General features: G+C 30.5%; 4 protein-coding genes across 5 annotated transcripts; 1 reads left to right on the plus strand and 3 right to left on the minus strand.

The window, feature by feature from the left end:
• Positions 1–230: 230 nt before the first annotated feature.
• On the minus strand, positions 231–3,270 carry LOC137821112 (serine carboxypeptidase-like). Its single transcript, XM_068625548.2, has 9 exons — positions 2,905–3,270; positions 2,118–2,286; positions 1,902–2,021; positions 1,646–1,789; positions 1,386–1,536; positions 1,215–1,303; positions 881–1,142; positions 648–781; positions 231–565 (listed from the first exon to the last, which is right to left on the minus strand). Exons 1-9 carry the CDS (start codon positions 3,165–3,167, stop codon positions 431–433), a joined length of 1,467 nt encoding a protein of 488 aa, XP_068481649.1. The 5' UTR covers positions 3,168–3,270; the 3' UTR covers positions 231–430.
• An 8,117-nt stretch (positions 3,271–11,387) lies between these two features.
• On the minus strand, positions 11,388–13,769 carry LOC137817679 (serine carboxypeptidase-like). The gene is made up of 9 exons (XM_068620932.2): positions 13,448–13,769; positions 13,177–13,345; positions 12,954–13,073; positions 12,721–12,864; positions 12,446–12,596; positions 12,262–12,350; positions 11,914–12,175; positions 11,699–11,832; positions 11,388–11,608 (listed from the first exon to the last, which is right to left on the minus strand). The coding sequence occupies exons 1-9, from the start codon at positions 13,759–13,761 to the stop codon at positions 11,501–11,503; spliced, it is 1,491 nt and encodes a 496-aa protein (XP_068477033.1). The 5' UTR covers positions 13,762–13,769; the 3' UTR covers positions 11,388–11,500.
• A 3,822-nt stretch (positions 13,770–17,591) lies between these two features.
• On the minus strand, positions 17,592–22,740 carry LOC137823256 (vacuolar protein sorting-associated protein 24 homolog 1). Of its 2 annotated transcripts, XM_068628387.2 has the most exons (6): positions 22,377–22,740; positions 22,213–22,289; positions 20,633–20,735; positions 18,239–18,360; positions 17,932–18,123; positions 17,592–17,840 (listed from the first exon to the last, which is right to left on the minus strand). In XM_068628387.2, the coding sequence occupies exons 1-6, from the start codon at positions 22,486–22,488 to the stop codon at positions 17,760–17,762; spliced, it is 687 nt and encodes a 228-aa protein (XP_068484488.1). In that variant the 5' UTR covers positions 22,489–22,740; the 3' UTR covers positions 17,592–17,759. The 2 variants fall into 2 exon arrangements, with proteins under 2 accessions (XP_068484488.1, XP_090153296.1); XM_090297170.1 differs by lacking the exon at positions 20,633–20,735 and having other exon boundaries at positions 22,377–22,695.
• Positions 22,741–26,462: 3,722 nt separating this feature from the next.
• LOC150023029 (uncharacterized) lies at positions 26,463–27,238 on the plus strand. The gene is made up of 2 exons (XM_090297304.1): positions 26,463–26,918; positions 27,008–27,238. Exons 1-2 carry the CDS (start codon positions 26,463–26,465, stop codon positions 27,236–27,238), a joined length of 687 nt encoding a protein of 228 aa, XP_090153430.1.
• Positions 27,239–27,565: the final 327 nt, after the last annotated feature.

A 27,565-nucleotide genomic window follows, 5' to 3' on the forward strand; every position in this document is an offset into this window, starting at 1 on the left:
TAAATATTAAATATTTATTTTATTTTATATAAGTTTAATTGATATTAACTTGTAAATTTTTGCAAGTCTTGCATCGTGATAATTGACACTGGTTGTGTCTCATGCATCTAAACATAACTTTTCATTCCATTTATGTGCGACATACGGCTTCACTTTAGGTATAATAGTTTAACGGCTTAATATTGTTCGCACTAGTTTTGGTGATGTTTTACTCGTAATTTACAACATCATAAAAGATAAAATCCCACACTATTCACTTGGGATAATGTTGAGAATGTTTAATTGTTTATTCTATAATGACATTTTTTAGTATAAAGTAAATGCAAAAGTAGAGGGTGTGTTGGGTGAATCCTATAATCTTATAAAAAAGGTTCAGAAAAAAATGTATAATCTTCACCCTCAAATTGTACACAAATAATTGTGATTGTTATTACATGGTGTTTGGTTTATGTTTAATTATCTTCTCATGTTTATGTCTGGTCATTTTCCCTCCCATCCAACGTTTGAACATCTCAAGTGAAACTTTTGGTTGATCCATAGGGACCAAGTGCCCAGCCTTATGTACCTGTTGAAGTATCATACAAATAAAGTTATAACCAAAACTGGAATTAACGGTGTCACTCAATAATGCAACCCTGAACACAAACCTTGAGGAAAGAGAGGGGTCCATAGCTATTAAGAGAACCTGCTTCTGCACCATGAACCACGAATTTCACAGTAGGAGATTTTCCAAAGGCCTTTTGGCCTGACCACTCCATGGCATGAACCCACCTTGAATTCCCTGTCAAAATGAGAACCACATCAAGAACTCAATCTCACATATATACGCACCCTTAATTTCAACACAAGAACAACTTTCAAATGAACCAAGTAGGCTCACCAAGCCAATTGCATATGAGATCTTCCTCCCCAACATAAAGGAGCAACTTGATTCCATCCTCAAGAAGAGCAGGAATCCCCACTTCCAGGTTTCTCATCCAGTCTTGCATCATAGCATCATGAACAGCATCACTGCATAACTCATACTTCAAGTCATCACTGACACCTAAAGCACTCTTCACTTTCTGCATGTTTAGCAACGTCTCCACGTTTGTGAAGTTGTAGCACAAATTCCCCTCACATTTCTTTCTGATGTCATAGTACTGCAGTTTGTGTATCAGCAGAATTAGATAACTAAACAGTTAAGTAGGCACTGTTCTTTCATTATTACTTACATTAATGTTGTCGGTAAAGTCCACTATACGGTCGAAAATGTCTTCACAAATACGTAACGCTCTGAAGCAACTATTTCCACCTTGAGTTTCTGAAAAATCATACACAAACAACATCACAACGGGAAACACCATGGTAGAAAGGGATGCGAGTGACAAATGGGAAAGTTGTACCACAAGTTTTAGTGGCTTGTTCACAGTCTGGCATTAAGACGTTGACGTTGTCGTACTGAGCCTTTGTAATTATTCTGTTGTCTAATGCAAAATCTGGGTATGCTTGGTATTGAATTGCAGGATTGGTTAACCCATTACCGATTGCAAAACCCTTTGTTGTGTCGAATGAATCAATGAAAGCAAAAGCAACAACATAATTAATACTGTGATTTCATTCATTAACCTTTCACAGTCATATATATAAGAAATTGTGTTAAGACCTTGAGGTTTATATGAAGTCCTTGATTTTGTTTATTTCCTTGGTTAACCCGGGATGCAAGTGCAGGAACATAGTGTCCAGCATATGATTCACCAAAGATGTAGAAGTCATTCTTAACGAAATCAGGATGCATCTTGAAAAACTCCTGCAATTACAGTAAAATTAATTAGCAGATATTATTCATACAGAACAGGATATTCTTATCTTGTATTGGGATACATGATGAAACAAGGGACTTTTATATACTTAATTCTCACCTGCAAGAAATCATATAAATCAATACTAACGCCGGTTTCATCGTTGCGAACGTCACTGTCATCAGAAGAGTAACTAAAACCTGTCCCAGTGGGTTGGTCAACAAATATAATATTTGATTCCTGCAAAATGAGAAAAAACAAACAAATAAGAAAAAAAGTTTGGTGTAAGTTTATAACACTCTCCATAAAGGAAACATGGAAATTAAATAACATAACCTGATCCCAGCCGTATTGATTCCATGTAAGAGACAAGTTATTGGTAATATGAAAAGGACCATTTTCATAAAACAGAGCTAATTCACTTCCACACCCTGGTCCTCCAGACAACCATATGACAACAGGATCATTCCTGCTCTTCCGTGATTCAAAGAAAAAGTAGAACATTCTGCAAGTGGTAGGCACATAAAATGGCAGTTCTAATCAGAATAATCTGTTAGCCACCGATTAAAAGGATAAATTGAAATTAATCAATTAAAATAATTATAAATTATTTTAACAATCTTCTGTCTATAAGGATAATGTAGTTATTAAAATAAATAAAATTTTATAAATTGAAACACTCTGCTGTCATAGTCAAGGCAGGGAAGAGAACCTAGAATTTGAATGTATGCTGATAATTGATACCAATTTTAATTTTAATAAAATGCAGTGATAAAAAAAACAACAATAAGTTGTATTTATTTACAATCCTTATTAAATGTGTGTTTTGTTTATCTTAAATTATTTAAAATTTAAACATACCAATGTAAACTGGTTTCATGTATTTTAGTTCTAACCAGATTATAGACCAATTGTGAAATTACCTTACTTTTAGAATTAAATGAGTGGTTAGCTCTGGATTGGATGAATCCAATCGGTGTGTGCATTCCAATTTAAAAACCTATGATATTTAGTATTGAATTTCATAGCATTTTGGCATTCTCCAAAGTAAATTGCAATGGATTGAAGAAGTGATAGTGTTATAACATGAGGGAAAGAAGAAATGAATGAAATGTAGAGTTACCTTGCAGCTTTGGAATGAGGAAGTGAATAGTAGCCTGCATGGTGACCAAGGTCTTCAACAGGAGGCCCAGAATCACCAAAAAACGAGAACTTCTTCTCCACGATCTTACCAGGGACAAAACCTGCATAGTCACCTTTTATGGTGTTAACTGGTTCCTTTGGGTCAAGGATGAGGCGATGAGAAATTGCAGAAGATGCATAAAGTGAAAGGAAAAGCAACACAAAAGAGAGAGAAACTTTGGAAAGTGTTGGTGCTGATGCCATGTTGTTTGCGATTATTGAAAAAGCGTGACCATGGTTATGAATTTATAGCAGAGTCAGTGCAAAGCGGTTCCCCCGCTTTTCAGCGTTTGATGTTTCCGAATGCAATAATTTCATAGCCGTTTCAGAACCTTTATTTTAGGTTTTTGCACAAAGAAGTGCTTTTTTTTTTGGAAATTATGATTTTGAGTAAAACAATTTAAAAAAAATTAATAATAAGTAATATCTCATAATTTCAGAGCTATGTAACAAAAATATGGATCCGGACATTGACATGACATGAATACGGACATAGAGATACGTATAATTTTTAAACTGTAGGACACGGAACACGAATCTATATATTGTATAATTTTGAATTATATAAATTGAAAATAAATATTTATGTGCAAAAGTATGTTTGAGATTCTTTTGGGATGATGAAGATATTTTTCATGACGGTTCAAAAGAATTTGTTCCTTATTTTTATAATCATAATAAAAAAATTATACAATAAATTTGAGTTTTTAGAAAATTATTGTATTTATACCTTTTAAAATTGTGTTAAAACCGTGCTAGAACTTTCAAAAATCTAATAAATATTTTTTGAATTGAACACTTCACTGATAAGTGTCCTACGAGTGTCGACATCATACGTGTGTCCAACACGGATACGCCATTTAAGAGAAGTGTCTGAGCCTCATAGTTTTAAAGTGTATTTTATGGATACGATTTTGGGATGACTTGGACTCTAAAATCGTATTCATAAACTACAATTTATCCATTTTTACAAAAAAAAAAAAAACTTACTCAAAAATGTAATTAAAAAAAAAAACATTACTTTGATGAAAAAACCTTTATTATATTACATTCACTGCACACCCCACATACAGTTTATGTTTACGTTCTATTAGTTAAATATATGGTCATTTTAGTTGACTTTCTTTTTAAGAAATTTTATTCTAGTTAATATTTTTATATTTCTTAACTGAGATAGTTTTAGTATTTAATTTATAAAATCAAACAGTTTTGGTTATGATAAAAAATAATTAAAATTTAAGTACTTCATTTTACAAGTTCATTTTAACAGTCCTAATAGATAATATATTTTTTTTGTATTGATAATAGTATCATTAACTGCTATATGGAAGTTTTCTCCATATTAATTAGTGTTATGTATTAATTCAATTCTTTGTTAACTTCTACTCTTATTTTCCGTGTATTATTTTTTTTTCATGAATTCCCATTTATTATTATTGATTGTAATTGTTTTTTAATTATTATATATTCGAAGAAGTATTATTAACATATTCTTCTTATAATGTATTTTTGTTCTGATCTTATGTCCGAAAGATAGTATCGTTGGATCAATCATTGTATTTGAGGTATTGTCTGTTTAGAGGGCTTGTTTCGATACCGTCAATATAGTTCCACATCACTTAGGAGTCAAGGTCAATGAAAATTTATATATTTTTTCCTTCTCCAAAGCATGATAGAACACCGACCTTCAAAATGAGCAATATCTTGTGATTGACCCTAATGAAATTATCTCTTGAACTTTAGGTTAGACCAATTTATTTTTTTAATATACATTTATAATTATGAAAATAAATTTGAGTTTGATTATATTAAAATTAAATGAATGAATAAAATTTTGAGTTTTAATTGGCTTAATTAATTTATAATTTAATCATATTTTATAGTGTTTTCTTAAATTTAACTCTATCAATTTAATCTTAAATAAGACAATTAATTGAAAAATAATAAAAAATCATGAAAGTAGAAATATTTTTACGTAATTTCATTAAATATTACACCATGTCATTTTTAAGTATCACATTTTGAAAATATTTTGTTTGTATTTATATAAAACAATATTAATTAATAAGTCATATAAATAAGTTATAAGTGCATATTAATTATCTTTCTAAACCAACATTTTTTTCTTTCTTATTTCTTCTTTTTTTTTCTCTCGCAACTTCTTTTTTCTTCCTTCTCTTTTCATTTTCTCTCTCATATCTCATCTATCCCAAAATTTGATCATGTCATGCTGTAGATGAGGAGTCAGGTACATTTCCACCCGATCAGATTTTCAAACAGAGTAAGTTTGTTTTTACTCTAAAAATCTTTATTTTATGTTTTTCTTTATGATTTAGTCATCAATCTTAACGAGGCCAGTTGAGAAAAGTGAGAAAAGTGTTTATTTCAACTTGATTAAGCTCATACTAAAATTTGGTAATGTTGGAATAACTTTATCTAGTTCCTAAATGTTGGAGTGGTTCTCCTGATTGAGGTAAAATTTCCTTCAGAATAAGGAATTTCAACTAACTTTAATTTTTAATAGTATCTTAGGCTAAAAGATCTAGATGTGGAGGGGACGTGGTCCTAATATTCAATTTCTCTTGCATGGATGTTGTTTGTTTATATATGGTGTTGTTTGTTAATATACATTGTTTAAACTTTAAAAATATTAGATTTTGGCACTTTAGTATTTAAGTGTTGTTTTTTAATGTTAAATAGGTTTTGGAATGTTGCAGATTACATTTTGAATGATATTGTATGATGAAAATTGTATGGAATTGAATTCATATATTTTGGATAATGTATGGATGTATGGACATATGTTTGTTTGTGTATTAAGTATTGATGTTTATATGGTAATAGAGATCTCTAAGTTACACTAATGATCTAAGCAACATAGACTAAGATATCAAGTGGTGAGAAGCTGATGGGGGAGTTCATGCACACCATGACATATGAGATGCACGGCTTGGGTTGTATTGAACTTACCCTAATCTTTTCTCTTGAATTTGTTAGTAATATTTGGATCAGATGTTAATCTCTGGTAGGACTTACTTAATATAATTCTTCCGGAAGGCATCAATTGGTTTTTTTTTTTTAATATCCTGGATGTGTAGATCCATGTGAGATTTATGTAATTTTTTATGTTGAGATTTGAAGAAAATTGAATAATTGAGAAATTGATCCATGTAATTTGGTTTTCTCTTTTGATTTAATTGCGTATATTATAAAACTTTACTTTCACTAGCTTACCCTTGTTTTTCTTGTTATATTGTGAACTGCGATTATTGTTCTGTGTACACGGACAAATGTTCATGATGTTGGTAGCTTCTGGAGGATTTTAAGATGTTGTTTTGAACTTTATATTGTTAATATTTATATTTCTATAAATCATAATCTTGTAATAAAAATATTTTAAAAAACTCCAAATATATATAGAAATCGGTATAACTTGTATTGTAATATTTAGATGTATTTTCTCGGGTGTTACACATACTATAGAAATAATAGCTTCTCTTTTGTGAAATGTATTCATAATTATTGCAATTATCTCATCTTTTTATTAATATATTAAAAATAAGGGAAATAAAAGTCAAACAGTTGTACAATTAAGTATACATAAGATAATTATAATATTTCAATTATTGTAATTTAAAAATATAATTAAGTATCACAACATGAATTTTTTTTATTAATGTACATTTAAGATTTAATCTGAGTTATTAATGTAAAATAGGATAGAAAGTTGAAACTGAGAGTAATTCATTTCATTATCTCTCTCTTTCTACATATATATATATATATTATTAATGTAAAAATAAAAATAATAAAACTTATATATATTTATTAGAGTTAAGAAAATTTATCATTTTATATTTATTTCTATAAAAAAAAAGAACTTAAAAAATAACGGAGGAAGTAATCAATAGAGCTTATTAAATTAGAAGTATATTTTTATTAAATATTAATCAATAACATACATCACATTAAATGAGTAGTATAAAGTCCTTGAAAAAGTTATATTTTCATTAAATATTAATCAACAATAAAAACAATATTACAAAAGTATTTTGGAAAGTTTTTTATACTAATTATTGCACTTCTACTTTTGGTTTTTGTTAATCTCTACTAATTATGGTGTTTATGAATTTGGCTGAACATGCTAATTCAAACCTTTATTATATTACATTCACTGCACCCCACATACAGTTTATGTTATTAGTTAAATATATGTAATTTTAGTTTACTTTCTCTTTAAGAAATTTTATTTTAGTTAATATTTTTATATTTTTTAACTGAGTTAGTTTTCTGATTTTATTGTCAAATGAGATGAGGTATATCTATATTGAAAATTAAAAAAATATTTATTAAGATTTAATTTTTTTAAAAATATGATTATTTTTAACTAATTTTCTATAATATCTTTTGTTGGTGTAGATATATACCACCAACTCAAATTTTAATTCTTAGACTTTCAACTTAAGTTTCTTATCACAATCAAAAGATATAAAATAATGGGTTGTTCGAAAATCAAACAATACAAATAATTGTGTTCCAAAGATAGAACAAATACCTCTAACAAGGTTATTAGACTGCGAAGCTTCACTTCCACTAATGCAAAAACTCTGCCAGCAGCTTTGGATTTTTTATTATTATTTTGTTGTACTTGCTGCACTCCACCAAAATTTGGAGCTCCCAATTGGACACGACAGTCTTTTGTTGCATGACCATACCTGTGACATTTATCACATGTCACATTTGACACTAGATGAGGGCAAAATCTAACAACATGTGGCCCACCACATCATAACATTTGAAACTAGGTGGTGATTGAGAACTAGGTCTTCCACTACTATAAGATTGAGGTCTCAAATAAGGTTTCTTTCTATCTTCATATTTAGGCATGCTTTTAGAAGGTCCTCTCACTTGAGGCTTAGGAAGTCTGCTAGTACTTTTCAAACTCTCCACTACTTTTGCTTTCTCCACTAGAGCAAGGAAATCTCTAATGGACATAGGAATCATCACTTCTTTAAGCTCTTACTTCAATCCAAACTCAAATTTTCTACATCTCCAAGTCTCAGTCATGGTCTGGGTGTAGAATCTTGCTAGGTGTTTGAACCTAGTAGCATATTCGGTGACTGAAAGATTTCTTTGTTCCAGCTGCATGAATTCAATTTCTTTTGCATATCTGACACCATTAGAAAAATACTCCTCTAGGAATCTTACTTTGAAGTTCTCCCAAGTGGCATCTTCTCCTCTGTCTTCAATCATTTGCTTCATGTTTATCCACCGGAATTTAGCTTCTTCAATTAGTACATAAATGACATAGGATAACTTTCTCTCTTCAGGGCATTGAGTAGCTTCAAAGATTCTTTCTATGTCTATCACCCACTGGTACGCTTCATCTGGATTTACCTTCCCATTAAATTTGGGGTTGATTGTATCTCAAAAAATCCTCCAGACTAAAGGTATGGGGTTATTTATGAATTTTTAAAATAAATAAAAAATTAAAATAAGAACACATTGTTTACTGTATTTTTTTAAAGAATATATATTCCATTATGAATATATATATATATATATATATATCAATCTTAAAACCATGATTTTAATAGTCAAAGTAATTAACATTTTAATTAAAATGACAATTTAAAACCTAATTAAAAGACAATTTTGAAATTATATACCATAAAATAAAAAATTCTAATTTATGCAGAGTTTTTTTACTCATAAATCAAGTTGATTTATTAGAAAGCAAACACATTTGTTTATAGTGCTTTAACATTTTAAATATGACTATTAGACTCTTAAATTCTCTCCATTCATATAAAGTGACATGTGACATTAGCTTATTAAAATCATCTCAATTCTTTGAGTGACATGTGACAATCTTTGCTTCAAGAAACTCTTCAATCGGAAGATGACAAATGACACAAGGAACTTTGAAAAGTCATGTAGGAGACACCTATGAGGAGAAGACAAGTGACACAACAAAACTTGAAGAGACATCTTGAAAAAAAGAAGGGCGCCTACTTGGAGCACTTAAAATGGCGTCATGTGGAGGCTTGAGAAGAGGCCATGTGGACATTTAACTTACCCTTAAGTTGTAAAATTTAAGATCCAAACTCCTAGACTAATTATTCCATAACACAAGACCCAAAAAATATATTTCTTCTTTAAACTAAAATATAAAGGCTAAAATGAAAAACTATTAAATACAATTGTTACAAGCCTAAAGAAAAATAATATCTTCTATGTCTCTTCTCTTAGCCTGAACTTTGGTGGTGGGATATGTCTGGATAGTCCTTCATCAAGATGTTTTATTGTATCTTTCGTTTTTTCAGCTTTTGTGTTTCGTATGAAGAGGTTGGAATTTTTAAATGGGAGTTTGTGTATATAAGAGATCTTCCCTTTATGTGGTTGGAAAAAGGGGAAAGGTGTTTAAATGTTAAGAGTACATGCTATGTTATAATAGTTTCATATGTAATAGAAAAAGTTTGATATCATCACATATGTCGTTTTTTCATCGTTGGTATATCTAGATCTTAAAAAGTAACACTACAAAAAATATAATCACCAACAGATTATTATCCATGGACCTAAATTCGTAGGTAAATTCAACATTACCTACGATTATTATTCTCAAATCTGAATTCGTAAGCAAATTCAGCATTATCAATAAATTATTACTCACGAATCTCTATCCATAGATAAATTTTACATTCACAAATTTTACCTACGAATCTATATCCGTAAGTAAATTCAGTATTATTATTATTATAATATTACAAATATTAGTAATAATAATAATTGTAACACCGAACCGCCAGACATACGGTGCTTATCTCTTTCTCTCTCCCAACTTCTCTTCTCTCCCTTCTCTCTTCATTTTCCCATACCTCATCTACTCCAAAATATGATCACATCATGTTGTAGCTGAGGAGTCATGGTACATTTATACCCGATCAGATTTCAAACAGAGTAAGTTCATATTTACTCTAAAGATCTCTTATCCTCTGTGTTTTCTCTATGATTTAGTCATCAATCTTATAAGCCAGTTGAGAAAAGTGTTTCTCTCAACTTAATTAAGTTCATACTAAAATTTAGTAATGTTTGGATAACTTGCTCTAGGTTCCTAAATTTTGGAGTGGTTTCCCTGTTTGAGGTACTAGAAGATCTGAATGTGGAGGGGACGTGGTCTCAAATTTCAATTTCTCTTGCAGTGATGCTATTTGGTAAAAAAAAATTATTTTATGTTGTGTGGACAAGTATAAAAAATAGATCTTGATAGTTTGGAAGTTAAATATTGTTTTTGATGTTGGAAAGGTTCTTGAATATTATGAATTTTTAAATGTTAGGTGATTGAATGATATGTATTATATATGAATGATGAAAATTGTATGAAATTGATGTCATACATTTGGGATATGTACGAGTTATTATTTGATGGTACATTAAGTATGAAAAGTCTATGTTTAACAGAGATCATCTAGGTTCACTGATGATCTAAGTCATATAGACTAAGATATCAGGTGGTGAGAAGCTGATGAGGGAGTTCATACACACTAGGTCCCGATGTAGACACTCGGTATTGGATCTTTGAACTTATCATGTTCTTTGATGTATGGATTAGATGTTAGTCTCTGGTAGGGGCATACTCAATGAGTCTTCCGGGAGACGGTGGAATCATGTGTAGTCAGTGTAATTGAAATGAAAAGTATTATGGATTGAAATGAAATCCAACGATTATGATTGAGAAATTGTTCCATGTAATTTGGTTTGCTCTTTTAATTGAATTATGTATATTATAAAATTATATTTTCCCTAGCTTACCCTTACTTTTCTTATTGTGTTTGTACTGTGATGATTATACTATGTACACGAGCAAATGATCATACAGGTGCAGAGAGCCTAGAAGGTTTTAGAGTTTTATTTTAAGCTATGAATTGTAAATATTTATATTTCTACAAGTATTAATCATGCATTAGGAATGTTTTGAGAACTCTGAGTTTATATAAAAACTTATAAAACTTTATATAAAAACTTATAGAACTTAAAACTTAATAAGTATATTTTTTGGGATGTTAGTGTATTGATTAAAGTTTGTTTTAATCAGAAAAGAAAAGGAAGTTGATTGGCCATCATCACTTTGTTTTAAATGGAAAAACTCTTCTTATATAAGAAATATCTTCTCGTACGTTTGGAAGACGAGGGAGGTGTATAATGGGGAGAAAATATAAACCCGTGAATTAAGGGAGAACGATAGGGAAATTAAACTTACATATGAAGACCAAAGACAAACATGTAAGGATAGTACCCGGAATCCAAATTATAACTTAAATTGCATAATAATAATATTACACTAAACATCTTCTGAAATATTAAAAAGAATATTCAAAGTACCAAAATTCCAAAAGAGTGATCATTGCATAAACAGTAGAATATCCAGAATTTCACCCTCCAATTTATTCACCAAGTCATCTAAATACAAATAATTTTGATGACTATCCATGTATAAGGATGCTGGGTTTTGGTTATATGAATTCTGAGGGACACTAATCATCTGCTGGTGCGTTTATCAGTTTCCCTCCCATCCAACTTTTCAACATCTGTAGTGCAACTTTTGGTTGATCCATAGGTACCAGGTGCCCAGCGTCATGTACCTATTCGTAGCATCACATAAATAAAGTTGTAACCAAAATGAAAATATCATGTCACACTCAAGAACACAACCCTCAACAACACACACAAACCTTGAGGAAAGAGAGAGGTCCGAAGCTGTTTAGAGACCCTGCTTCTGCTCCATCAACTACAAATTTCACTGTTGGAGATGCCGCAAAAGCCTTTTGGCCTGGCCAATTCATGGCATGAACCCACATTAAATTCCCTGCCAAATGAGAACCACATCACATCAAGAACTCTATAGAAGTAAAAGCAATTTTGCTTCAAATGAATCAAGTAGGCTCACCAATCCAATTGCATATGAGATCCTTTTCCCCAGCATACACAAGCACTTTGATCCCATCCTCGAGAAGACCAGGAATCCCCACTGCCAGATTTTTTATGGCGTCTTGCCGCAAAACATCATACACTGCTGTACTGCATGAAACAAACTTCAAGCCCTTCCCCACACCTAAAGCACTCTTCACGTTCTCCTGGTTTAACAACTTCTCCACGTTGCTGAAGTCATAACACAAAGCTCCCACGCATTTCTTTCTAATGTCATAGTACTGCAATTCCCACACAGCCGAATGCATTAAGCAAACTACATCATTTTTCTCAAACAGCTACTGTTCTTTCAGGATATATAACTTACATTAATATCAGCATCAATGGTCAATATTCTATCGAAGATTTCTTCACAACTATCATATGCATTCTCACAAGTTACTCCACCATGAGATTCTGAAAATAAAAACGCAAACAACATCACACAGTGAAACAATATACATCAGTAGAAAAGATGTTCAGTGAGTGATGAATGGAAAAGAACTCGCTACCGCAGATTTTAGCAGCTTCTTCACAGTGTGGGATTAACTTGCTGATATCATCTGCCTCTTTCTTGGTAATTAGTCCGTTTTCTAACGCAAATTGTGGGTATGCTAGGTATTGAATTGCAGGATATGTATACCCATTACCAATAGCAATACCCTGTCATTATATCAAACAAATCAATAGAAGCAAAACCAAGACAAAGTAATAATTATTTATTATCCTTGCTCAATCATATACATCATATGTAATATAAATTATTAAACTAGAAATAGTGTAAGACCTTGAGGTTTATATGGATTCCATGTTTCATTTTATTTTGTTGGTTGATCCGTGATGCAATTGCAGGAATATAGTGTCCAGCGTATGATTCTCCAGTGATATAAAAGTCATTCTTAACCAACTCAGGATGAGACTTGAAAAACTCCTGACATTATAGTAAAATTAATTCAGTATACACAGCTATTATGTATATTCGGATTAATGGAATGAAAGAAGGGACTTTATCATTGTTACCTGCAAGAAGTCATATAAATCAATGCTAACACCGGTTTCATCTGAGCGAAGGTCATTGATATCAGAAGAGTAACTAAAACCTGTACCTGTAGGTTGGTCAACAAATATAATATTTGATGCCTGCAAAATCAGAAAACACAACTTGTTGATAAAACCAGAAAAAAAAATGGTGTAACTTCATAACACTTTCAATAAACGAAACATGAAAGTTGAATAAAGTGACCTGATCCCAGCCGTATTGATTCCATGTAAGAGACAAGTTATTGGTAATATGAAAAGGACCATTTTCATAAAACAAAGCTAATTCACTTCCACACCCTGGTCCTCCAGTCAACCATACGACAACAGGATCATCCTTACTGCTTCGTGATTCAAATAAAAAGTAGAACATCCTGCATGCCACACAAAAAAAAAACATTTTGCAGTTAATGATAAGTTAGATATTGCATCTAACGAAAATTATATATCCACAAGCATATACATTTTGTATTTACCTTGCAGCTTTGGAATGAGGAAGTGAATAGTAGCCTGCATGGTGACCAAGGTCTTCAACAGATGGCCCAGAATCACCAAGAAACGAGAACTTCTTCTCCACGATCTTACCAGGGACAAAACCTTCATGGTCACCTTCAATGCTGTTGAAGGGTTCCTTTGGGAATAGGTTGAGGCTTCTTATGAGTTTTTCTGCTTTTGATGTTTGTGTTGGGTATGCAGGGTGATGAGAGAAGCGAGAAGTTGCATAGGAGAAAGAAAATGATGCGAACAAAAGCAACAGAGAAAGTTTGGAGAAGGATAGTGATGATGCCATGTTGTTTAACGTTTCTGGAAATGCGTGCCAATGGCTGTGAATTTATAGCACTCACCTATGCAAAAAAGGGAAAAAAAATTGAGACTTTTTATTTGAAAATGGTTTTCTATAATAAAATATTTAAGTGAAAAATGAGAGTGACAATGTATTATTATTACTCATAAAAAAATCATGCAACAAACTTTATTATTTACTTCTTTTGGAGATTTTTTTTTCTTTTATAAAAAAAACAATATTCCATCCACTTGCCCCTATATTCATAAGCTGGCTACAGATAATTTTTTAAACTATAATGATTAAATAGGTAATTTAAAGGTTGTAAATACCAACTTGTAATTATTTAGTTAATAAATACTTTAATAGTTAACAAATATTAATAATTAAATGATAATTATTCAATTAATTAATTATTCAATTAAATTTCTAAATATATATTATTTAATTTTTACTAAGTATTTAATTAATAAATATATTTCCTAATATAATGTTTTAAATTTTTAACAAAATTCATGTTTTAAAGCTTTTTGGGCATAATTTTATCATTAATCCCTTGAGGAGTACATATAATATAACCATTATTCGAACAAATATTAACTTTGTTTACATATAGACATATAAATACCAAAATTTTATTTAGATTGACTTTTTAAAAAAAAATTATGATACAACTTAAAATTAAGGGTGTTGATATGTTTAGAATGTATTAAATTACAACTGACAAAATAATTATTTAAATATAATATTTATAAAAAAAAATAAATAATTTTAAAATTGTCACATCATATAATTGTTTTTTTCGCTCTGTTGTGAAAGTAATATTTTACTTAAAATTATATTCATCATTTAAGTGTCAGTTATAAAATAAACATGTAATTGGTATTTTTGAATCATATTTCATTTTTTTACATATCTTTTTGACATTTTTATCATGCAACTTAAAATGATATAGATAGTTATCTGCTAAAAAATGTATTACCTTTTTTTGAGTTTTTTAGTTAAGAAATTTCAGCTTTTAAAGTTAACTTTGGTTTGTCTATCTGTTTACAATTTTCGTTTTACTTTACAAACCCTGAAATATATACAGTATTGTGTAGAAAATACTTAAAAAAATAAGTAAAAATAATATTTAGATGTTTGGAAAAAATAATCATAAAAAATGGTTGTTCGTAAGATTTAACCTTTTCATGAAATTTAGAAGTTTCTAAAATCTTAACAGTGGTGGTTGAAAACAACCCGAAAAATATTTTACCTCTCTCTCGTTCCACTATTTGTAAAAGAATTAATCTTTTAAACTATTTGTAAGTTTTTAAGTATACTTCTTTTTTTCAAAATATACAATTTAACTCATATTATGGTGTCTTTTTGCGCTAGCTATATTCACATATTTTACCATTAAAAATCAATAAATAAAAAATGCAAAATTATAACTTTTTAAAATATAAGAAATAAAATTAAAAAAATAATACATGGAACTAAAAAATATAATTTAGCCCAAATGAAAAAAGAATGGCAAGTAAATTCATTTTATCTCCGTGTCCAATATTTCTCAATGACTCCATCTTATATCTAGCTATCAATGTTTTTTTGTATTATTATTATTATTATTATTATTATTATTATTATTATTATTATTAGTGGTAGTATTAGTATTATTTTATATGATAATTTAAAATTATATGCATATATTGTTTTCTCTTAGTTTTCAATAATAATAATAATAATTAAATTGCTGTATATATATCATATTATTGAACTTGACAAATGTTTGTGTATATGTTGTTTAATTAGTTGAAATAAAAAAGTTATTAAAATTGCTATATTGCAATGATGTTTAATTATTATTTTTATACAAGGATTACAATTCTTCTCATATTATTCTAAGGATACCCGCAAACATTATTTGTAATGGATAAATGTTATAGTACTCACCTATTAATATACATAATTGTTTTATTATAACATGTGTGCTTCCTTCTTATTTATTTATTTATATATTGACTTTATTATATTTTAGTTTCTCAAATTTTTAAAAAGATATTTTTTAATCCCTAAACACAATTTTTTAGACTCTAAAACATTCTTTCAAAAGTATTTTTAATCCTTAAAAAATAAATTTAAAGGACTAAAATCTTATTTTGAGTGACTAACAATTTTTTATATATATACCTTTTCAATTTTAGGCCAAATTATAATTTTGACCTTTCTTTAATTTGTTTTTATCTATGATTTTAGTCTCCATATTGTTTTTGGAGTTTTATGATTTATAAAATCTTAATTTTGATCCAATCTTAAAAATAAAGTCTGTTTATTTTTTTATATTTTGATTAACTAAATTATTTTCGTACTAGTATACTTAAAAAAAATTAACAAAATTATATTTAGGAAATAGGTTTAATTAAAATAGTCTAATTGAAAATATAATAATTTTTTTTCAAAGAAATGGATATAAAGCCTAAATTCCGTGAAAAAATATGTTAATGATAGGAAAAAAAATTGGTGAAAATGTTCAGAATAAAGTTGTAAAACCTCCACAAAAATTGTTTAAAATTGATACTTTTTATATATGTTCGATAATAAAGCAATTACCACTCCAGAGTAGATTTGAACAATTTAAAACATATTAAGATATTTTTGATGTTTTTTAGGGTTAAAAAATTAAATTCAATAAATAGTATAATTTAAAAGAAAAATACTTAATTTGGAAAATATTTAAAACATAATAATTTATTGAATATTGATAGATTTAATTTATTTTCATAATTATAAATATCTTCATAGTTAACCTTCAGAATTATATAAAAGAATAAGCTTTTAAAAAGATTTCTGAAAATTAAAATTAGTAAAACTTACTTTTAAGATCACAATATTCCAATGAAGACTAAAGGGATTGAACTTATCGTCTATTGAAAAGGAAGTATTGAATAAAATTAATTACAACCATGTTATAGATAATTTTGCATAAACAAAAGCTAAAAGATTAAATTTTAAATAAAATTGTAATGATTTTAATAAATTGTTTTTTTAGTCAAAATTGCCGCATTCGTAAATTTGTTTAAGGTCCCGAAAACTCTTGAACAACAATAAAACTTATATAAAATTAAGGGTCAAAATCAAAATTGTAAATTTTCAAAAATATGAGATAAAAATAAAAGAACGAAATATCATATCGAGATTGAAAGCAATCCAAATTATAATTTAACTACTATTATTTTATTTGGTAAAACATACTCTCTTTTTTTGTATTTTGTCCATCGTGTAATTTCTTTCTGTTATATATGCCTATTTGTTGTTTGTTGTTTAATTCAGTCTCATTATTGGAATCTCGTGGATATCTTTTTTCAGTCTTTTATTTTCATTGATATATCTTGTGTGATCATGGCAAATTCAATAGACTTGAAGATTAGACAGATGAAGAAGATCAAAAGAATAGGAAACAAAGTTAAATCAAGAGAATATCAACTTGAAGGAGTGCAAGGTGATTTTCATCTTCTGCTCTTTCAATTTGCTGATAGTAGTAATGTGTGTATTTCTTTTAAGAGTGAAACTTTGGGATCAAGAATCTCCCAAACTTATCAAATTCACAATCAATATGCCAACAAAAGGGAGTAAGTGGGAAAATTGAAAATACCAAGAATAGGGTTTAAATTAACAAGTAGACACCACATTCTTCTCCATCTAACATTCATTCACAACATTGTCACTTTCTAACAAGTTCACTTGCCACATTAATGTCTTACTTTCTCAAAATATGTTAATGCAATAAATCCTAAACCATGCATGAAGTTGATATTATCTTGTCAAAGAAAAAAAAACACCATAGCTTGAGACACTTTTGAGAACTTCGTGTAATTACATATGAACCTCTTTCACAATACTATATTTCCCATTGATATTATCAAATGTCTTTTCAGCAATTAAGATATTAACCTGTCAACATCTCAATCTCGCTTACATCACACCAGAGTACAAGGTAGAGGGTACGATATTAGAATACTTGTTTATGATCTAACTTTAGCAAGTCGGGCCCTTATTTCTTCCATTTCTTCCTCATCATCAACACCCTCTGCTATAGCCTCTTCCTGCAAATAATAATGAATTCCATAATTGGTGTTATGTGTGAGGCAAGAAAGAGCCATGTTTATAATGAAAAATAACTATAAGTGAACATACCTCTGAGGCTCCAACACTTTGACCAGGTTGTTTCACCCTTTCTCTCCTCACAGCTTCAGGAAGTTGTGCAGCTGTCTCGCCAGCTATTGCAGTCAACACTTTATCCACTTCTTCTTCTATCTCATCTTCTATATCCTCGGAATCTAGTGCTGAGTCCACAGCATCATTTACCATCTCCTCGATAACTCCTGCCTGAAATAGACAACATTACTCATAAATACCAATGCATATCTTCTCTAACAAGGGAGGGAAGACATGATTGAAAATGATATTCTTCCACACCACTAAAAGGATTTTGCAGGTATACCTTTGTCATTTCTTTGCTGAACTCTTGCATTGTCACAGCCATTTCTGGAGCTTTCATGAGATTATTGACAAGCTTCATAACCTCAGCACTTTTTGATAGATGTCCCACGGTACGAGCAATTGCTGCATAAGCAACCAAAAATCATGAATTTCCAAAGAACAAAATTCTAATAACACAAACCCGTCATGATGACTAGAGTTGATGGAAATATAGAGAAGAGAAATACAGTAAACGAAAATAGGCAAGAAACAGAATAAAAATAGAAGTGTTTGGATTAAGAGAAACAGGGAAGAGAAAGATAAGAAATGGAAGTGTTTGTTTTTTAAAGATGATGAAATGGAGGGAGAGAAGAAAGAAGAGAGTGAAAATGAGAGAATGGCGGCGGTTTGACAGAATAGATATTTGAAAATAAACCAGACAGACCAAACAAAATAAATGTCCTCCCGGTTGTGCGCAGAGAAATATGTGGAAATACACTTTGTAGAAAAAAATGTATGGAAATACACTTTGTAGTGGAACATAATCAATTATATAACACATTTTGTGTTAATAATATATACACACATGCGTCATAATCAATCATCCAAAGATGATAATCGAATATCCCACACTGAAAATCTTCTCCCGCAGTTTTTTAATTAAAACCTTCACCCCTCACACGTATAGTTTTATGTTTAACCTCCCCCTCACAAGTGTAAATATAATAAATAATAAATCAATAATAAAATAAATTATAATATAATAAGACATTGAAAATAAATAATAAAACTATTTTTTAAACTAAACAGTTTTAAAAAATTTAATTGCTACTCTATTTTCTCTCCATTTCCCTTCAAACAAACAGCCTTTATTTCCACTTTATTTCTCACTTATTTCTCTTCTCTTCTTTTCTTTTCCAACTATTTCCTCTCCCTCTATCTCTTCTCTCTCTACCAAACATACCATAAGTGCTAACTGAGAAAGAATCCAGACTCGTGTTCAACTTTCAAGGGTCAACTTCGTGGGGAACCACACATCAAATTGATTATCATGGTCAAGGAGTCATGATATTAAGGATCAATTTATAGCACAGATGTTTTTTCTCACAATTTTATACATTTCTTCTTTTCTGAGCGCAATTTTGTAATGTGGGGCTTGCATGCGTTTAATTTCTTTCCTTCCTATTTCATCTGTACCAGACAACCTCAATTTTAAAAACACACTCTATCTGCTTTACCTCCCTCTCAATTTCCATGTCATTTGTATTCTACCAAAAATATCCTCAGCTGAAATCTAACTACAAACCAATTAGACAACGGAAAAGTTGGAATTAATAATATAACAGGCAAACTTGGTAACAACTGCAGCACTGGAAAGCAAAAAAGACAGACAGGTCAAAAGACTCAAAATAGAGAGCAGGGGTAGAATAACAGAACAAGTAGTCACAAACAGTCATACAAGTCGAAATGGGTCTTTTTCTTTTTCAACAGAAAATAGGCTTTTCTGAGCACGCATGGTAGGATAGTCTGATTCCAACAATTCTATGCCCAAGATTGGGCATTGTTGCTGACTTGTCATACAAAAACATATTTTTCATGTGGATGGCAATTGCAGGGGACATCATGTAATGCCACCAAAGGACAGTAAAAAGTTGAGATCCAACCTAAGGGAACAAGGGGGTGAAAAATCATATATCATGGAAACATAACACAGATCATAAGATCCTACCTAAAATGAAAAGTTATATTAAGGTATAAATGTCTGAAGACGCGTTCACCAAAAAATAAATAAGTCAACCCAAGGTACCAAACTGAAGTTGGGTCATGACCAACAGAGAAGTGAACAGGCCCCAAGAAGTTTAATCAAGAAGGAGAAGACCCAGAATGTGTAATGCACAGAAGAGCAGAAAAAAAGATAAGAGGCTAGCCAAACTTATAAAGTAATGAAAACAGGTCAGTTTCTGCAAACTTGGTAAGATTACAAAAGCAAATCACAAATCATGTAAAATCATTGGAGTTGGATTGGGATCGTTTAGGCCAGAAACTAAACTGTAGAATCATACAATTAATGAGTAGGAATTTCTCCCACGATCAAAATTGTGATTATGCCAGCCATGCAGCTAAAACCATCTGCATGTTGCACGCCGGATTAACAACCTGGTACCTCTCTCCTCTCTACCCCAAAAAACTAAAGACAAGCAACAAATAGTCAGGGATCATTTCCTCAACTAAAAAAACAATCATCAACAAAATCAACTATGTTGACAAATTTATCAACACCATTCAATTACAAGAGATTAAAGAAAATTTAAGTTCTTCAGTTAAGGATCATTTATCAAAAATCTGGTATCAAACATAAGTAACTAACTTAGACAGTCCTTGTCAGTTAAGGCTAATAAAACACGGAGAAACCTACCAACACTCTCTCCAAGGTGCATCGATATAGAATTCATTTGTGCTTTATTTTCATAAAGACGGTTAACAGTTTTCCTAGATCTCACAAGTTCCTTGGCAAGTGCCTGCAAATTACACAAATATCACAATAAGGAGATTTTTTTCTCAAAATACTGACCATATCCTTTGAACCTTGAAATCACAACAGACAAAACATATTAATGCATAGAAGGCCGTAAACAAATGCAAACCAAAAATACTTGATTATTAGTTTATTGAATATTGTGAAGGATCCTAACGAGCCCACCAACGGACACAATCCATACAAAAAGCTACATAACTGTTAGTTCTTCCTCCAATGCTAGCATAATCCAATTGGCCAACCAACAATTGATTAGATTCAATTCAACACAAATATGCAATGCATTAACAGTCCATCCCAAGTTTTTCTCCCATCCAGTTTCCTGCCTCCTTTCTACACGCATCCAACGGCACACAAGAAAATGGTTCATTTCAAAAATATATTTCTGCAACTCATTGCCTACAAATTACAATCTGAATTATGTAATAAAAAAATCAATATCTGAGTTAGTTGAACAATAAAATTAGCTTTATTTAAAATTAGATATAGCATGTTCATATTAGAGAGACAAGTCATATCATAACTGGAATACGTTTCCATGCAGGGGAAGGATTGAAAATCATTTTGCTCCTTCACCTCAAATCATGGAAACATTGCAGCGAAATACATGGCAGACGCATTTACTTGTAGATGATAATGTGGACAAGAACTTGCCTAGCTGATTTGTTTCTTTTATTTTCTTCAAAATAAAAGTAACTATGCCATATGTGCGTCAATAAACTCTTTGCTATAGGTTAATACCCAATCTAGGAACTTGGATGTTACACTCTAAAGTCCTAAAAGCTAAAAGACTTCAGAGACCCAATTGTGCAGTCATCTCATCATCTGCTATTATTGATCTTTGTTAACAATCTATACAGACTAAGATTAAAAATGACTTTATATGATAGTTTGTCAACGCACTTCAGCTATACACTACACTACACTGGTCATCATCAATTATGTATTCACATAACCCCTATATTTTTTATAACCACTTTGAGGTAGGTTTTCTTTGAAGTAACGACCACAACCACAACTTTTGCTAAATCTAGTTGTTGAGATTGCCTTGTTTCTAAATTGCAAAAAATTTAATAAAGCATGGTTGGCCACATACATACTTCTAGGCGTAATCACTATCCCCCTTATCATCACGTTAAGCATTAGGGACTTGCCCTAAAAATGTAGTAAAAAATAAATTAATATCTTCCACACCCACATTCAACAAAGGGGACCAAAATGTATTTCATGCACTACTCGGGAAGACAACATCAAATATTCTTCCTTCCATTTAGAACCAACTCTGCTCACAGCTTTCGTACTAAACAAACAAATTTAAGAGGTGATACATACATTCCTCAATCCCTCAAACTTAGGCAAATTATTGCATGAGACAACCCAAAAAAATAAAAAAGCTCACTGGCACTGACAATAGTAAATCACAGAAACAAAATGAAACAAAAGAACACGAAAGAACAAACCTTTGCAGAGCCCATGTCATTCCTCTTTGCGGCTTCTCTGATCGCCTTCTGCACATTTTTTTCTTCTCTCTGTATATCTAATAGAAACCCATAAACACAAAATCAAGAAAACCAAAAAATTATAAAAAGGAATTGGTTAGGGTTTGAAATAGAGAAAGGAATACCGCGAATTTGGCGCTCAATGTTGCGACATTCCTGACGAAGCCTACGCTGCCAATCCCTCAATAGTTGCTGCGGATTTGGCTTCGGCTTTAGAATGTTCATCACCTTCTCCATTCCCACTGATCCCAAAATCGAAAATTGATTTTTCAAGGACCGGAAGGAATTAGAGTTTGCTCACAAAGACAATTACTTCAAGATCTCTTCTTTTGAAAAATTCTGTGAAGATTCGATCCTATTGAAGCAATCGGTTCTTTGATTATTCTGTGAAGATTATTCTACCTTTTTCCACACTCACACCTCTTCCACAAAATCTGTTGTTCTAACAATTTTAGAAGTTAATGATATATTAAAAACCAGAATTTTTATACAATCACTTTACAAATTCTAATATTAATATTTTAATATTTTTTTACATTATTTAATTGTAAATTTATTATATATTTATATTTAAATACATCACATCAAAAATTATATGCCATTCTCATAATTATCAAAACATCATTTTCTTAAAAAAAAATATTTATCTCTTTATAAAGAATTGATTTTTTCTTAAGGGTGTGTTTGGATTAGAGGTTGTGGGTGAGGGGAAAGTTGAGGATGTGAGTGAGTGAAAGTGTGAAGAAAGTGTGAAGAAAGTTGATAGTTTTTGGATTGGAAGAGGTTAGAGTGAATGTGTGAAGAAAATTTATTCAAAAGTGTGAATGATGTGATAGTTGTGAGAGTATTTTAATATATTTTGAATAGTTTAAATTGTAATATTACAAATTTATCCTTATATAAATAAATAGAAAAATGAAATATTAATTAGTTTAAAAGATATTTAAGTTAATTAAAATAATTAGTATTATATTATTTAATTTCTATTACATTATATATAATAATAAAGTATATTTTTTTTCCATGTGTTAAAAAAAAAATATTATTACTTTTGTACATAATTTTTATAATTAAAATAATTGTAAGTTTTAATTATAACTTAAAAAATAATATAAAATTAAAATGAATTAAAAAATAGAATATAGAAATGAAATATGAATTTATGTCCAATCTAAAAAAATATTAACTAACCCTAAACCCTAAAAATATTATTTACAAATAAAAAACTATTTCTTATAAACAATTTAATTTTTAAACACTAATAACTATCTACAATAATTATTAAAATAATTTAAAGTTTTATTTATAAATAAAATAAAAAAATGTAAAATTCAAAGAAATAATTAAATATAATTTTAAATATAAGTATAATTTTATCATTTTCTTCTATAAACTTTGACTATGTTTTTAATTACTACAACCTTTTTTATAATTTTTTAATTATAAGATTATAAATTATGTATAACCTAACAAAAGAAACACTAAACATTATTATTATTACTATTTTTAAAATACGTATTCATATCTATAATTTCAATTCATATGTAATAAAATAAATATTGATATTTCAATATAATTTTTCCTTCCAATACAGAATTACACAAACAATTTATCACAATAATTAATTTACTAATATAATTAATAAATTTCTCCTAAATATTCAGATTTAAATTACAAAGTAATTAACATCAATAATTACTTTCAAATAATTTAAACAAATTCAATTCCAAAGAAAATTTAAACATAAATATGAAAACTATGAACATAATCGATTATCAGTTCCCTTCAAAAAGCCACATAATCGATTATCCACAGACATAATCGATTATGCTTATAGTGCAAAAACTAACATAATCGATTATGGTCAAAATAACACATGACCCATAATTGATTATGGTTGCCAAAAATTTCCAAATAACCGATTATGTGAGAAAACATGAAGCTGAAATAATCGATTAGGTTCAAACTGAAATAAAAAAAAAACGTAACCCAGGGCACACATGAACCACCAAACTCACTCTCTTACCTCTATTCTCACTGAAAACCCTCTCCAAGCACTATATCAATGCAACTCTTTCTCTGTCAAGGCTAGCCAGATGTATATGTGGTGTAGATATGGTGGTCTTTGAAGTGGTGTAGATATGGTGGTCTTCGAAGTGGTGTAGATATGGTGGTCTTCGAAGGCACTTATATAATGGTTCATCGTGGCAGAAAGAGTTACTGTGTGTAACATGAATAAGGGGTAGCATGGTAAATGAAGGAATCCTACGTGGCTTTCCACCCTTCTCACCCTCCTATCTCCTCATATCACAGATGAACCAAAAACCACTATCCTTTCCACTCACCCTCACCCTCACCCATCTACAGATCCAAACGGGGGTGGCACCCAACATCCGTCTGCGCCTACAGTGCCACCCCCAAAAGCAAACAAGCCCTAAAAGATATATGAGTGAGAATCGATTCTCCTCTTCCTTTTTCTTAGGCCCCGTTTGGATCCAGGGGTGGTACTGTTGTCGACAACGGAAGTCACAACACCACCCCGTTTGGATCCATGCATTGTTGCGAGTGAGGGTGGAAGGAAAGTGAAAGTTGAGTGAATTCTGCTTCTCCTCAAAGATGAAGAGAAAGTTGCACTGTAGAGTGGGAGTGCCAAGTCATCCACACGAACTTACAATGTTGCCCTTGCTTTAGTGCTGGAATCAAGAAGAACAGTGGTCCTGCATGCATGCCACATGAAACCATGAGATTCCTGACTTGGCTCAGGAATCGTTTGACCGTGTGTGAAACTGTGAAAGGTCAGTGAATGCAGTGGATGAGGTAGGTGGGTGTGGAATGAAGCTGGCTATATAACACGAAGCATGAAGGTGGTTCCTCCATTCACAGAAAAGCAAAGAAAGCGAGCCATCAGAGAGTGTAGTGTAGTGTGGTTAGAGAGATTCGTAAGCCATCATAGTTTGTGTTAGGGGTTGAGTTACGTATAGCTTGTTCATCTCACGTCCTGGGTTCATCTCTGTGATTCATCTGGGTTCATCTGTGGGTTCGTCTGAGGTGAGAGCGTGTCTTCGAATGGTGCATAATCGATTATGGCTGAATTAGAACTGGTCAGATAATCGATTATGGTGAAGATAATCGATTAAGCAAAGTTAGTAATCGATTATCTGTAAAAATTTCAAGCCATAATCGATTATCTGAAGTGTGGAAAAAGGGTCATAATCGATTATTTATTGCCATAATCGATTATGCTTGATTTTTGCCTACTAACTTAATCGATTATCCATGGATAATCGATTATCCTATGTATATAACTGAACGGATAATCGATTATGTTCTAAATTTTTTGAAATTCTGTGTTTCTTATTTTGTTTTATGTGGTTTTCAGGCACTGGTGTTCTTCATCCTATCAGTCATCCTATTGTGTTGTTCTTGCTTAGAAGTTGTATTTTTAATTGATATTTTAATAATAAATGTACAAAGTAATTATTTATTTAAAAATGAATTGTTTATAAAAAAGATTTACAAAATTTAATTTAGACAGAATGGAATTCAAAATTTTAAAAATATGTTTATAGGGTTTTTAACATAATTTATTAATGTTATAATTAAAAACATTATAAAAATGTTGTAGTAATTAAAAAAAATAGTCTAAGTTTTGAGTAGAAATATGATTTTGACTTTATTATTTTTAATTTGTATTTCACATTAATTATTGGTGTTAGAATTAAATGTTATAAAAAAATGTTATAGTAATTTAAAAAGTCAGAAAAACTTTACATAAGAAATATGATTTTTTAATAATAATTTTAGATAGTTATTAGTGTTTCAAAATTAAATTGTTTATAAGAAATAATATTTTTACAGAATACAATTAAAATTTGTTGATGTTTAGTTAATATTTTTTGAGATTGTACATAAATTATTTGGTTTGTTTATATGTATTTGTTGTTTGATTAAATTATGTTATTGAATGATATAGTACTTTTTATGAATTTTTTTATTAAAATTAATTAAAAGTACAGGGTAACTGTATTGGTGTACTTTTACACCGATACGGTAACCGCATTCGGTATGAATTCGGAAAGAAATTATGACGAGGCAGAGATGGTACACTTTGAGGAAACAATTGCAATTTATGACGATCTTGTTGCGGCGAACATGAATTTAATTTCACAAATCGAAGAACAAATAAAAAAAATAATGAAGGTGCATCAGTCATGATTCTTTGTATGATTGCTTTTGGATTGAAATTGTTACGCACGGTGCCTACTACAAGCAACTGTATCAGTGAGTCTCAACCACAAAAAGAGTGTCGCAAACAAGAATTGATGGAGTACTTGGTCCACACTGAACAATCTCGTCACATTATTTGCATGGGATCGAAAGCTTTCATTAAATTATGTGAACGAATACGGGGAACTGAACTTGTTAAAGATGCATATCGATCAACCGTGGAAGAACAAATAGCGAAATTTCTGCACATTATTGGGCGTAATGTGAAAAATCGAAGTGTGTCATTCTTTTTCCATCGGTCTGGAGAAACAGTTTCCCGTCACTTTCATAATGTTTTGAGTGCAATTTTAAGGTTGGAGGGGGAATTCTTAATTCAACCAAATGGAACGGTTGTAGAACCATACATCCTTAACAACATTCGATTTTTCCCCTACTTTAAGGTTTGTTGATAATAACATTACTTGAAATTATGTGTAATGTCTTCTTTAGTTTGTGTTTAATTAAAGTTATGAATTTTTGTTTACATTAGGATTGTTTAGGGGCCATAGATGAGAGTCATGTGCGTGCTAAGGTTGCACGTGCTGATGCGCCTCGTTTTCGAGGGAGAAAAGATTGGCCAACCCAAAACATATTTGCAGCCTGTGACTTTGACATGAAGTTCACATATGTGTTAGCCGGTTGGGAAGGAACTGCCTCCGATTCAAGGATATTGAAAGATGCTTTGGGACGAGGCGATCCTTTGGTTATTCCAGAAGGTTAGTTATAGGGGATTGGGTGTGCAGAAGAATTAAAAGGTTGTAGTAGTATATACTAACCCAACTTTCCACAATCTTTGTAGGAAAATACTATCTTGGTGATGCAGGTTTTATGCTACTTTTCATGCTACTCATTTACATAATCATATTGTTTTTAATGCAACTTTTTTACCATCTTATTACTTCGACAGCATTGGTTAAGTGTCATTAATGTCTGCATATCATAACACGTCGTCATCTAGTTGTACTGGTTGTAGGGTGCAAAAACGTAGTACTTTTACCCATGCTACTGGGAGCACAAATGCCTTCATTGATCCTATTTGTGATTGTGG

The sequence above is a fragment of the Phaseolus vulgaris genome, chromosome 11, assembly GCF_051622355.1.
Source record: "Phaseolus vulgaris cultivar YP4 chromosome 11, ASM5162235v1, whole genome shotgun sequence".
Lineage (NCBI taxonomy): Eukaryota > Viridiplantae > Streptophyta > Magnoliopsida > Fabales > Fabaceae > Phaseolus > Phaseolus vulgaris.